The 11939-nt window shown below is 52.9% G+C and overlaps 2 protein-coding genes across 2 annotated transcripts; both read right to left on the bottom strand.

The window, feature by feature from the left end:
- Positions 1 to 362: 362 nt before the first annotated feature.
- LOC115389765 (fibroblast growth factor 3-like) lies at positions 363 to 3037 on the bottom strand (the record flags this gene model as incomplete). The annotated part of the gene is made up of 3 exons (XM_030093347.1): positions 363 to 740; positions 2204 to 2307; positions 2854 to 3037. Coding segments are annotated over 3 exons (666 nt in total), but the record flags the coding sequence as incomplete, so codon positions are not given.
- A 3706-nt stretch (positions 3038 to 6743) lies between these two features.
- On the bottom strand, positions 6744 to 9563 carry LOC115389755 (fibroblast growth factor 3-like). Its single transcript, XM_030093337.1, has 3 exons — positions 9236 to 9563; positions 8585 to 8688; positions 6744 to 7121 (listed from the first exon to the last, which is right to left on the bottom strand). The coding sequence occupies exons 1-3, from the start codon at positions 9483 to 9485 to the stop codon at positions 6744 to 6746; spliced, it is 732 nt and encodes a 243-aa protein (XP_029949197.1). The 5' UTR covers positions 9486 to 9563.
- Positions 9564 to 11939: the final 2376 nt, after the last annotated feature.

Here is an 11939-nt window from a genome sequence, read left to right as displayed (position 1 = left end):
GCTGTAGGGGGACTGGACACTGTGGGGGCACTGGAGGCTGTGGGGGGACTGGACACTGGGGGCACTGGAGGCTGTGGGGGGACTGGAGGCTGTAGGGGGACTGGACACTGTGGGGGCACTGGAGGCTGTGGTGGGAGTGGAGGCTGTAGGGGGAGTGGAGCCTGTGGGGGGACTGCAGTCTATGGGGGGAGTGAGTCCATGTGTCCAGCAGCTGGAGGATGTCCTGTAGCCCCCTTCACATCCATATTGCCGTCCTCTTGTCCACAACTCGATCCCTCAGAGTCTTTGTCCACATCCTCTGCAGTCCAGCTCCAGTAAAAAAAAAAAAAAAAAAAAAAAAAAAAAACGTCCATATTAACGAGTCATGTGACCGCGGGGTCACGGGTGCGTCTTTCTCTGGTGCGATGACGCCGCCGCCGCCTTTCGCCACGGTGGTCCTGGTGGGTGTGGGGGTGCGGTCCCGGACTGTCCCTCAGCCTCCTCACCATCTCGTGGTCCTTGTTGGCCAGCACTCGAGGTAGAAAGAGCGAGGCTTTGTCCGTGCTCCGAGTTTTAAAGCCTCTCCGTGGCCGTCCTTTGCCATTAATAGAAACGTACCACTGGCGCTTGGCGCTGGCCCGCCGCCGGCCGCTGCTGCCCGGGGCCAGCGGCTGCTCTGTGGAGTGGTGGCGCGACGCGTACGTGTTGTAGCCCAACTCGTGGATCCGCTCCACAAACTCACACTCTCTGTTGAACGTTTCCTGGAGAGAGAAGAACGTGTCAGTCGGGATGTGTTCGGTGGAGTTCCTGTTCCCTCATTAGCAGGTGAAACAACAAAATTTCATATGTGCAAATCGATCAGCAGCAAAAGTAGAATCACTTAAAATAAATTAAAGCTGCAAACGGCATCGGTCGGGACGGAGCCGACCCACCGGCTGAGAAACCCTTGAACCTCGCTAACTGCTGAAACATTTTTAAAAGCTTTTAAAAGTCACTGAAATAAAGAAGTGATAGTCAGAGTTTGATTGACAGCTGCTCTCCGCTGGATGATGTCATCACTCTACGCCCATATATGGTCATGAGGAGGACATGCAGCTAAAAAAGGTTTGTCTTCGGGGTAAAACTGCTCCCCGTATCAATACTTTTGGGTGAAAGTGAGGAAAAAAATTATGGCTATTGAAAGGAAAATTGGTTATCTTTCAGACTGTGGGGTTTTCAGAGCAGCCATGTTTGTAGTTACGCAGTAGAGGCCTCAGTTTGTGAGAAAGGTGAGATTTTCCCCCATCCGGCTCCATTATAACCGACAGACAGAAATTTCAGAGGGCGCACCTTTTCTCTCGTGCGAAAACTGACATTTTTCTTGAAATTTTCTCCACTTATGTTACATCATCGGGTTCGGAAGGACCTGGTGACACTTCATATGTGCTCGGTTTGTTAATAGAAGTCACAGTTTAGCCACACTCGGCACTTGTTCGAGGTGCTGGAAAAAGGCAATTTTTTTTTTACCTTTTCCATTGTAGCGGATGAGGGCAGGAGCAAGGCAGGGTTTCAGACTTCCAACTAATAAAATCCACACCAAGTCCACTTTTTTACAAAGTTGTTCAAACTTTTGGTAGAAAAACTTCTCCTGTTTCATCTAGAAGTAGTTTGACTCTATGACAAACGCTTTTGGAGAATTTTTTTATTTTTTTCATGAGTTATAGCAGAATTTCACTTTGAAAGGGAAATCACGGACTTCCTGTTGGATTTATGTTGGGGGTGTTGGCATGCAGTTTTTAGGTCTAGATGAGACGAACGAGTGAGCATTGGTTTGATCCATCTACGACCTTCCTGTGGGCCATGCTGGCCATTTTAGCGTATGTAGGTGGCACTAGAGAGCTCATTTTGGCAGCAATTAGGTTTTTTTTTCTCCATTTTTTAAAATGTTTTGCTGGTCATGATCTGCGTGCCAGATCTGGTGAATCTTGCTTGGGGTTTATGGGGTCGAATTTGGGTTTGTTCCCGCGTCGGAATAATGATAAGAAACAAACAGAGATAAGAAGAAGAAGAAAAGAGCACTTGTTCGAACGGGACGGGACCGCCTCCTGCTTCGCTCCGGACATGCTGGAGCTCCGGTCTTCAGTCAGAGCGGAGCTCACTTCCCCGGGGCTTCCACCGGGCTGGGATCACCCACGAGATCAGTTCTATGAGGAGCAGTTTGAAAAGGAGCGGAGCGCGAACCCACCGAGGCGTACAGCCGTCCTTTCTCGTTCATGGCAAGATATCGTCCGGAGAAAAGACCTTTGATGGCCACAACGCCCACGTCCACCGCCGTGATCTCCATGATGCCTGCAGCAAAGAAACACTCCAGTTCAGACAGCATATCCTTCTGTAGTCCACATGAGTCCATCCCGGGGACAGAGACAGGTGAGACAGGTGAGACAGGTGAGACAGGTGAGACAGGTGAGCAGTTCCTCAGCCATCTGACCAGTGTATCAGCTTATTGATCGGTTAATTAGTGAAAGATATGTAGAAATGATGGATATGGTTATTGAGGACAGGATCTCTGTCCTGATGTGAGTAACACACACACACACAGACACACAGACACACACACACACGCACACACACGCGCGCGCGCACACACACGTTAGGGACTACAGATGTAAATTAGCCTATGGCTAATTCTGGCATATTTACACTCTTATTGGAAAGAAAGTGTTGACCAAAATGCACTGTCCCTGATAAATAAATAAATAAATAAATAAATAACTTAAAAAGTTGAACTTTTTTTTAATTCATGACCAATATGAAAATCTGATGTGTGTGTCTGTGTGTCTGTGTGTGTGTGTGTGTGTGTGTGTGTGTGAGTGTGTGTGTGTGTGTCAGACTCACTGAACGGATTGTTCTCCTCCAGGGATCCGTCTATCCTCCCGCTGGGATGGATCTGGAGGTGGTATTTGGTGGCGCAGTACAGCTTCCTGCGCCTCGGCGCTCCTCCGAGGTGTTCGTATACTCCTCCGCGACCACCGGCGTCCCTGCGCTGCCGGGGGTCGCAGTCCCGGTCCCGGTCCGGGGCGCAGCTACTGCTGCTGCTACTGCTACTGCTGCTCCTACTGCTACTGCTGCTGCTGATGCTACTGCTACTGCTGCTCCTACTGCTACTGCTGCTGCTACTGCTACTGCTGCTGCTGATGCTACTGCTACTGCTGCTCCTACTGCTACTGCTGCTGCTACTGCTACTGCTGCTGCTGATGCTAATGCTACTGCTGCTGCTACTGCTACTGCTGCTGCTGATGCTACTGCTACTGCTGCTCCTACTGTTACTGCTGCTGCGACTGCTGCTACTACTGCTCCTGCTGCTGCTAATGCTGGTGCTACTGGTACTTCTTCTGCTACTTCTACTGCTGCTGCTACTGCTGCAGCTACTGCTACTACTGCTACTGCTTCTGCTACTGCTGCTGCTACAGGAAGCAGTTGCTTCCGCTTTTAGAAACATCCGTAAATCTTCCCCACATTTCATCCAAACTAACAAAACAATTTGTGCAAATACTGAAGCATTTAAACACATCAAGCTGAAAGTTGTCAATCAAAGACGAGGTTTGGTTTTCAGACATCAAGTCTCTCTGCTGGTTAAAGCGTCTCATGAAAAACGGACATATAGAGGTGTAATGTCTCATTATTGAACTGTATCACTATTCAGCAGGACGTGAATCGCTGTGGGACTGAATACCAAATATTTATCTTTCACACATTTAAAGCTCGTGTCCGGAGTTTTGAAAGAGAAAGGTTTTTTTTTTTAATCCAAGTCTCAAGGTTCCGCCCTCCCTCTGCTTTCATGAGCGACCAAGCCACGCCCCTTTAATTGTGCACGCTATTATCTGTCGGGTGAAAATGAGAGCCTCTGAGTCCTGCAGCATCCTCCATGTTGAGCTGTTTCCGGTGGATGTTCAGCAGACGGTGGATATATCTGCTGCAGAGCTAACTCTCCTCTGCTGGGCGAGCGACGTGCTCTCTGGCTGCGCGCACAAGTTGACTGACAACACGAGAATGCGGAAGCTCGAAATCTATTGGCTGAAGCTGACCGGCGCTTTTTTCGGATAACATGGGGGTCTATGAGACGAAGGCGGGGCTCATAAATACATTTTTATATTGCTTTATGCTAATATTATATTATAGTATCAACCAGACTGACACATTTAAGCTCTGTTGAAAAATGATACATACGTTGGAAACGAACGGAAACTCCGGACACCAGCTTTAAGCCATAAATCATATACTACATGCAGTGACAGTCCATCTGATACCCACAGCGTTCATGATGACAAACTGGCATGTGCTGATTTTAACTTGCTGTTGTAAGTCTGAAACGTGTTGGGCTGTTATTGATCCTATTAAAGACAAATGAAGACAGAACCATATTCTACATGCAGAGAACAACAACAAAAACGTTTTAATTTGAGAAACTCGACTGGCTTATGGGTGAACAAGAGGAGGTTTCTCTCCTGCTTCATGTTGGAAACTAAACAGAAACACGAATAAACTCAGAAATAACTTACAAGGCAGGCAGCAATAAATATTCTTCTCATTAGTAAAATATACAAAGTTCTTGGTTCAGTTTACAAACAGTAGATTATCAGAAAGTCCAGGCGAGAAAACAAGTGAAACAGAGGTTCAGCCACAGTGACACACTTATAAGAGACGCGCTGTAGAGGGACTGGACACTGTGGGGGCACTGGAGGCTGTGGGGGCACTGGAGGCTGTGGGGGGACTGGAGGCTGTGGGGGGACTGGAGGCTGTGGGGGGACTGGAGGCTGTCAGGGGACTGGAGGCTGTGGGGGGACTGGAGGCTGTGGGGGGACTGGAGGCTGTGGGGGCACTGGAGGCTGTCAGGGGACTGGAGGCTGTGGGGGGACTGGAGGCTGTCAGGGGACTGGAGGCTGTGGGGGGACTGGAGGCTGTGGGGGGACTGGAGGCTGTCAGGGGACTGGAGGCTGTGGGGGGACTGGAGGCTGTGGGGGGACTGGAGGCTGTCAGGGGACTGGAGGCTGTGGGGGGAGTGGAGGCTGTGGGGGGACTGGAGGCTGTCAGGGGACTGGAGGCTGTGGGGGCACTGGAGGCTGTGGGGGCACTGGAGGCTGTGGGGGGACTGGAGGCTGTGGGGGGACTGGAGGCTGTCAGGGGACTGGAGGCTGTGGGGGGAGTGGAGGCTGTCAGGGGACTGGAGGCTGTGGGGGGACTGGAGGCTGTGGGGGGACTGGAGGCTGTCAGGGGACTGGAGGCTGTGGGGGGACTGGAGGCTGTGGGGGCACTGGAGGCTGTGGGGGCACTGGAGGCTGTGGGGGGACTGGAGGCTGTGGGGGGACTGGAGGCTGTCAGGGGACTGGAGGCTGTGGGGGGAGTGGAGGCTGTCAGGGGACTGGAGGCTGTGGGGGGAGTGGAGGCTGTGGGGGGACTGGAGGCTGTCAGGGGACTGGAGGCTGTGGGGGGACTGGAGGCTGTGGGGGCACTGGAGGCTGTGGGGGCACTGGAGGCTGTGGGGGGACTGGAGGCTGTGGGGGGACTGGAGGCTGTCAGGGGACTGGAGGCTGTGGGGGGAGTGGAGGCTGTCAGGGGACTGGAGGCTGTGGGGGGAGTGGAGGCTGTCAGGGGACTGGAGGCTGTGGGGGGACTGGAGGTTGTGGGAGGACTGGAAGGACTAGACACTGTGGGGGAACTGGACGCTGTGGAGGGACTGGAGGCCTTAGAATGATTGGAAGCTGTGGGGGGAGTGGAGGCTGTGGGGGGACTAGAAGGACAGGACACTGGGGGAACTGGAGGCTGTGGTGGGAGTGGAGGCTGTGGAGGCTGAGGGGGGACTGGAGGGACTGGACACTGGAGGGACTGGAGGCTGTGGGGGGACTGGACACTCCTGGGGGGACTGGAGACTGTTGGGGGAGTGGAGGCTGTGGGGGGACTAGAAGGACTGGACACTGGGGGAACTGGAGGCTGTGGGGGGAGTGGAGGCTGTGGGGGGACTGGAGGGACTGGACACTGGGGGGACTGGAGGCTGTGGTGGGAGTGGAGGCTGTGGGGGGAGTGGAGGCTGTTGAGGCTGTGGGGGACTGGACACTGTGGGGGCACTGGAGGCTGTGGGGGGACTGGAGGCTGTAGGGGGACTGGACACTGTGGGGGCACTGGAGGCTGTGGGGGGACTGGAGGCTGTAGGGGGACTGGACACTGGGGGCACTGGAGGCTGTGGTGGGAGTGGAGGCTGTAGGGGGACTGGACACTGGGGGCACTGGAGGCTGTGGGGGGACTGGACACTGGGGGCACTGGAGGCTGTGGTGGGAGTGGAGGCTGTAGGGGGACTGGACACTGGGGGCACTGGAGGCTGTGGGGGGACTGGACACTGGGGGCACTGGAGGCTGTGGTGGGAGTGGAGGCTGTAGGGGGACTGGACACTGTGGGGGCACTGGAGGCTGTGGGGGGACTGGACACTGGGGGCACTGGAGGCTGTGGGGGGACTGGAGGCTGTAGGGGGACTGGACACTGTGGGGGCACTGGAGGCTGTGGTGGGAGTGGAGGCTGTAGGGGGAGTGGAGCCTGTGGGGGGACTGCAGTCTATGGGGGGAGTGAGTCCATGTGTCCAGCAGCTGGAGGATGTCCTGTAGCCCCCTTCACATCCATATTGCCGTCCTCTTGTCCACAACTCGATCCCTCAGAGTCTTTGTCCACATCCTCTGCAGTCCAGCTCCAGTAAAAAAAAAAAAAAAAAAAAAAAAAAAAACGTCCATATTAACGAGTCATGTGACCGCGGGGTCACGGGTGCGTCTTTCTCTGGTGCGATGACGCCGCCGCCGCCTTTCGCCACGGTGGTCCTGGTGGGTGTGGGGGTGCGGTCCCGGACTGTCCCTCAGCCTCCTCACCATCTCGTGGTCCTTGTTGGCCAGCACTCGAGGTAGAAAGAGCGAGGCTTTGTCCGTGCTCCGAGTTTTAAAGCCTCTCCGTGGCCGTCCTTTGCCATTAATAGAAACGTACCACTGGCGCTTGGCGCTGGCCCGCCGCCGGCCGCTGCTGCCCGGGGCCAGCGGCTGCTCTGTGGAGTGGTGGCGCGACGCGTACGTGTTGTAGCCCAACTCGTGGATCCGCTCCACAAACTCACACTCTCTGTTGAACGTTTCCTGGAGAGAGAAGAACGTGTCAGTCGGGATGTGTTCGGTGGAGTTCCTGTTCCCTCATTAGCAGGTGAAACAACAAAATTTCATATGTGCAAATCGATCAGCAGCAAAAGTAGAATCACTTAAAATAAATTAAAGCTGCAAACGGCATCGGTCGGGACGGAGCCGACCCACCGGCTGAGAAACCCTTGAACCTCGCTAACTGCTGAAACATTTTTAAAAGCTTTTAAAAGTCACTGAAATAAAGAAGTGATAGTCAGAGTTTGATTGACAGCTGCTCTCCGCTGGATGATGTCATCACTCTACGCCCATATATGGTCATGAGGAGGACATGCAGCTAAAAAAGGTTTGTCTTCGGGGTAAAACTGCTCCCCGTATCAATACTTTTGGGTGAAAGTGAGGAAAAAAATTATGGCTATTGAAAGGAAAATTGGTTATCTTTCAGACTGTGGGGTTTTCAGAGCAGCCATGTTTGTAGTTACACAGTAGAGGCCTCAGTTTGTGAGAAAGGTGAGATTTTCCCCCATCCGGCTCCATTATAACCGACAGACAGAAATTTCAGAGGGCGCACCTTTTCTCTCGTGCGAAAACTGACATTTTTCTTGAAATTTTCTCCACTTATGTTACATCATCGGGTTCGGAAGGACCTGGTGACACTTCATATGTGCTCGGTTTGTTAATAGAAGTCACAGTTTAGCCACACTCGGCACTTGTTCGAGGTGCTGGAAAAAGGCAATTTTTTTTTTACCTTTTCCATTGTAGCGGATGAGGGCAGGAGCAAGGCAGGGTTTCAGACTTCCAACTAATAAAATCCACACCAAGTCCACTTTTTTACAAAGTTGTTCAAACTTTTGGTAGAAAAACTTCTCCTGTTTCATCTAGAAGTAGTTTGACTCTATGACAAACGCTTTTGGAGAATTTTTTTATTTTTTTCATGAGTTATAGCAGAATTTCACTTTGAAAGGGAAATCACGGACTTCCTGTTGGATTTATGTTGGGGGTGTTGGCATGCAGTTTTTAGGTCTAGATGAGACGAACGAGTGAGCATTGGTTTGATCCATCTACGACCTTCCTGTGGGCCATGCTGGCCATTTTAGCGTATGTAGGTGGCACTAGAGAGCTCATTTTGGCAGCAATTAGGTTTTTTTTTCTCCATTTTTTAAAATGTTTTGCTGGTCATGATCTGCGTGCCAGATCTGGTGAATCTTGCTTGGGGTTTATGGGGTCGAATTTGGGTTTGTTCCCGCGTCGGAATAATGATAAGAAACAAACAGAGATAAGAAGAAGAAGAAAAGAGCACTTGTTCGAACGGGACGGGACCGCCTCCTGCTTCGCTCCGGACATGCTGGAGCTCCGGTCTTCAGTCAGAGCGGAGCTCACTTCCCCGGGGCTTCCACCGGGCTGGGATCACCCACGAGATCAGTTCTATGAGGAGCAGTTTGAAAAGGAGCGGAGCGCGAACCCACCGAGGCGTACAGCCGTCCTTTCTCGTTCATGGCAAGATATCGTCCGGAGAAAAGACCTTTGATGGCCACAACGCCCACGTCCACCGCCGTGATCTCCATGATGCCTGCAGCAAAGAAACACTCCAGTTCAGACAGCATATCCTTCTGTAGTCCACATGAGTCCATCCCGGGGACAGAGACAGGTGAGACAGGTGAGACAGGTGAGACAGGTGAGACAGGTGAGCAGTTCCTCAGCCATCTGACCAGTGTATCAGCTTATTGATCGGTTAATTAGTGAAAGATATGTAGAAATGATGGATATGGTTATTGAGGACAGGATCTCTGTCCTGATGTGAGTAACACACACACACACAGACACACAGACACACACACACACGCACACACACGCGCGCGCGCACACACACGTTAGGGACTACAGATGTAAATTAGCCTATGGCTAATTCTGGCATATTTACACTCTTATTGGAAAGAAAGTGTTGACCAAAATGCACTGTCCCTGATAAATAAATAAATAAATAAATAAATAACTTAAAAAGTTGAACTTTTTTTTTAATTCATGACCAATATGAAAATCTGATGTGTGTGTCTGTGTGTCTGTGTGTGTGTGTGTGTGTGTGTGTGTGTGAGTGTGTGTGTGTGTGTCAGACTCACTGAACGGATTGTTCTCCTCCAGGGATCCGTCTATCCTCCCGCTGGGATGGATCTGGAGGTGGTATTTGGTGGCGCAGTACAGCTTCCTGCGCCTCGGCGCTCCTCCGAGGTGTTCGTATACTCCTCCGCGACCACCGGCGTCCCTGCGCTGCCGGGGGTCGCAGTCCCGGTCCCGGTCCGGGGCGCAGCGGGCCCGCGGACTAACCAGATCCAGCAGGTTGAGCAGCACGAGCGCAGCAATCAGCTGCATCGTGGCATCGTGCGTTCCAGCCGACAGTGTGGAGAAAGCGGAGGAGTGGGGTCCTGCCGCGGGGTCCCATGAACGGCGTCCCGGGGGCCGCGCGCCTCCAGCAGCAGCAGCTGGGTCGTCCCGTGCGTGTGATGCCTCCCGGGGCCGGAGCGCTCTGCGGAGCGGCAGCGCGGAGCCTATAAAGAGGCTGCTGGCCACAATAGGCTCAACTCCCACCAATTGATACAAAGGAAGGGGGAGGCTGAGGTATCGGCGCTGTGTGAAGTGAGACGCAGCAGGATACTGTTACACTGCTTTCTCCTCAGCCATCCGGAGAGCTGCAGCAGCAGACACCTGAGCAGGTGAGCCGGCGTGCCGCCCTCATCCCAGAGCCGCTCTCCTCCAACCCTCCGAGTTCAGGACGATGGAGACAACACTCAGTCATCAGCACACACACGTCCCTGAATCATACCTGATGATTATCAAAGCACTGTTATCCCCCTCCCCCTCCCCCAGGGGGTCAGGTATGAAATCAGAAATAACGCCTCTTCCGAGTGGAAAATCACCGCTCGAGGAAATTAGGCAGACATTCCCATCATTTGTAAAACAGGAAGAGGAAAAGCCGCCGTGGCCCAGACGCCATGTGTCTCTGACTCCTCCCGCCGCCACCGGGCTCAGGCGAGGCGGCAGCCGGTGGGCGGAAGAGCAGCAGGCTAAATGACTGCTGCCTAAATTGCTTCCATCTTGGTCACATTATGGTTTGCATTCTGGGTAATTAGCACCGTGATCTACAAATCCCCGTGCCCTGTGGCGCCGCTCCACCGCCGCTCCGGAGGCCGCTGCTGACAATCCCCCGGAGAGCGCCAGCTTAATTCGTCTTCCCGCCCATACATCACCCCGCCGGCCGCCTCTGTCACTCTGTTTACCTCCACCGTCAGACTGAAGCAGCTCCTGGTGAGCCGGGACCCTGCAGGACGGCCTCTCCTCACTCAGACCTGCTTGATGTGGTTCAACCCGGGAAGAGCAGGAGGCTCACAGGTGGCCTGCTGCTGCTCTCAAACTATTTTAATGACGCTTCCCTGCTGCATCCCAGCAACACACACACACACACACACACACACACACACACACACACACACACACACACACACACACACACACACACACACACACACACACACACACGTTTGTACAGCTATATGTTGTGAGGACTCTCATTGACATAATGTATTTCCTAGCCCCTGACTCTAACCCTAACCATCAAAAATTCATGCCTAACCCTGACCCAGACCCTAAACCTGACCTAAACCTAATTGTAACCCTAAACCAAAAACCAAGTCTGAACCCTCAAAAAGGCCAAAAAAGGTCTGTCAAATAGTGAGGAGCAGCAAAAATGTTCTTACTTTCCAAAAATTGTCCTCACTTGTAAGGTTAAAAACCCAATGTCCTCACAAAAGGTCCTCACAACATATAGCTGTACAAGTACACACACACACACACACACACACACACACACAAACACACACACACCGTCCTCTTTACACCACACAGGGAGTGTGAGTGTGGTGTGTTCATGCAGCTGATGCAGAGTGTGTGTGTGAACAGAAGAGCTGTGGACGTTCATCATCCCTGTCTGTGAACCGTCCACTTCCTGTGACGCTCCGTCTCACTCATCACGTCACGCGCCGTCTCCGCAGCTCCGCGCCGATCCGACGGCATGCAGCGGCGAGCGGCGGGGTGAACCCTGACGTCCTGCGGACTGCACGTTTGTGCAGACCGGACTGGATGGAGGCGGTTTTGCAGGGCTGCCGGGTGAAAGACGCCTGGAGCTCCCGTTCGCCGGCTCGTCCCGGCACCGACTTCTCGGAGCGGTCTGTCAGCGGGGAAATCGACTGATTGGATGCTTTGTCCCGCGATCTGCACAATGCTAAGTTGACTAATTGGCCCTTGTCGGCGGGGAGTCACTGGAGTTCGTGTTACATGGCACTCTGGCATTCCTGAGCGCTCGGCGGTGCGGCCGCACACCGGGACGGGCGCAGCAGGTCTCCGTCGCTTTCAGACCCGCATTTCCAGGAAACACGAACATGAGCTGCGTTTCTGCTTTCAGGCCAGTCGTCGCTTATTTCCCCAACTGAAATGTTTCCAACCATTCCTTTTTACTCCCCCCCCCCACTTGACAAATGAATTTAAACCCAGCCACGTGAAGTACTCTGAGACAAAGGCCAAAAGCATACATTTTAACTTTCTCCTTTTCTTTGCCTCGGCCGTGAATGAAAGCAGGGATTTCAGGGCTCCTTTTTTAATTGACCTCCCCAAAATTCTCCCCCCACCGCAACTCCCCAAAACCTCTCCTGGCACAAAAGGGTTTCTTTTCTGCAATAATACAAAGGTTATTAGCCAGGTCCTTTATTGGCGGAGGGAGAGGAGGTACCAGTAATCCAGAGCAAATCAAAATGACCTTTGAACCCTTTCTGC

Source organism: Salarias fasciatus, chromosome 1 (assembly GCF_902148845.1).
Source record: "Salarias fasciatus chromosome 1, fSalaFa1.1, whole genome shotgun sequence".
Taxonomy (NCBI): domain Eukaryota; kingdom Metazoa; phylum Chordata; class Actinopteri; order Blenniiformes; family Blenniidae; genus Salarias; species Salarias fasciatus.
Note: the sequence above shows the minus strand (reverse complement) of the source record. Positions and strands in the feature narration are given on the sequence as shown.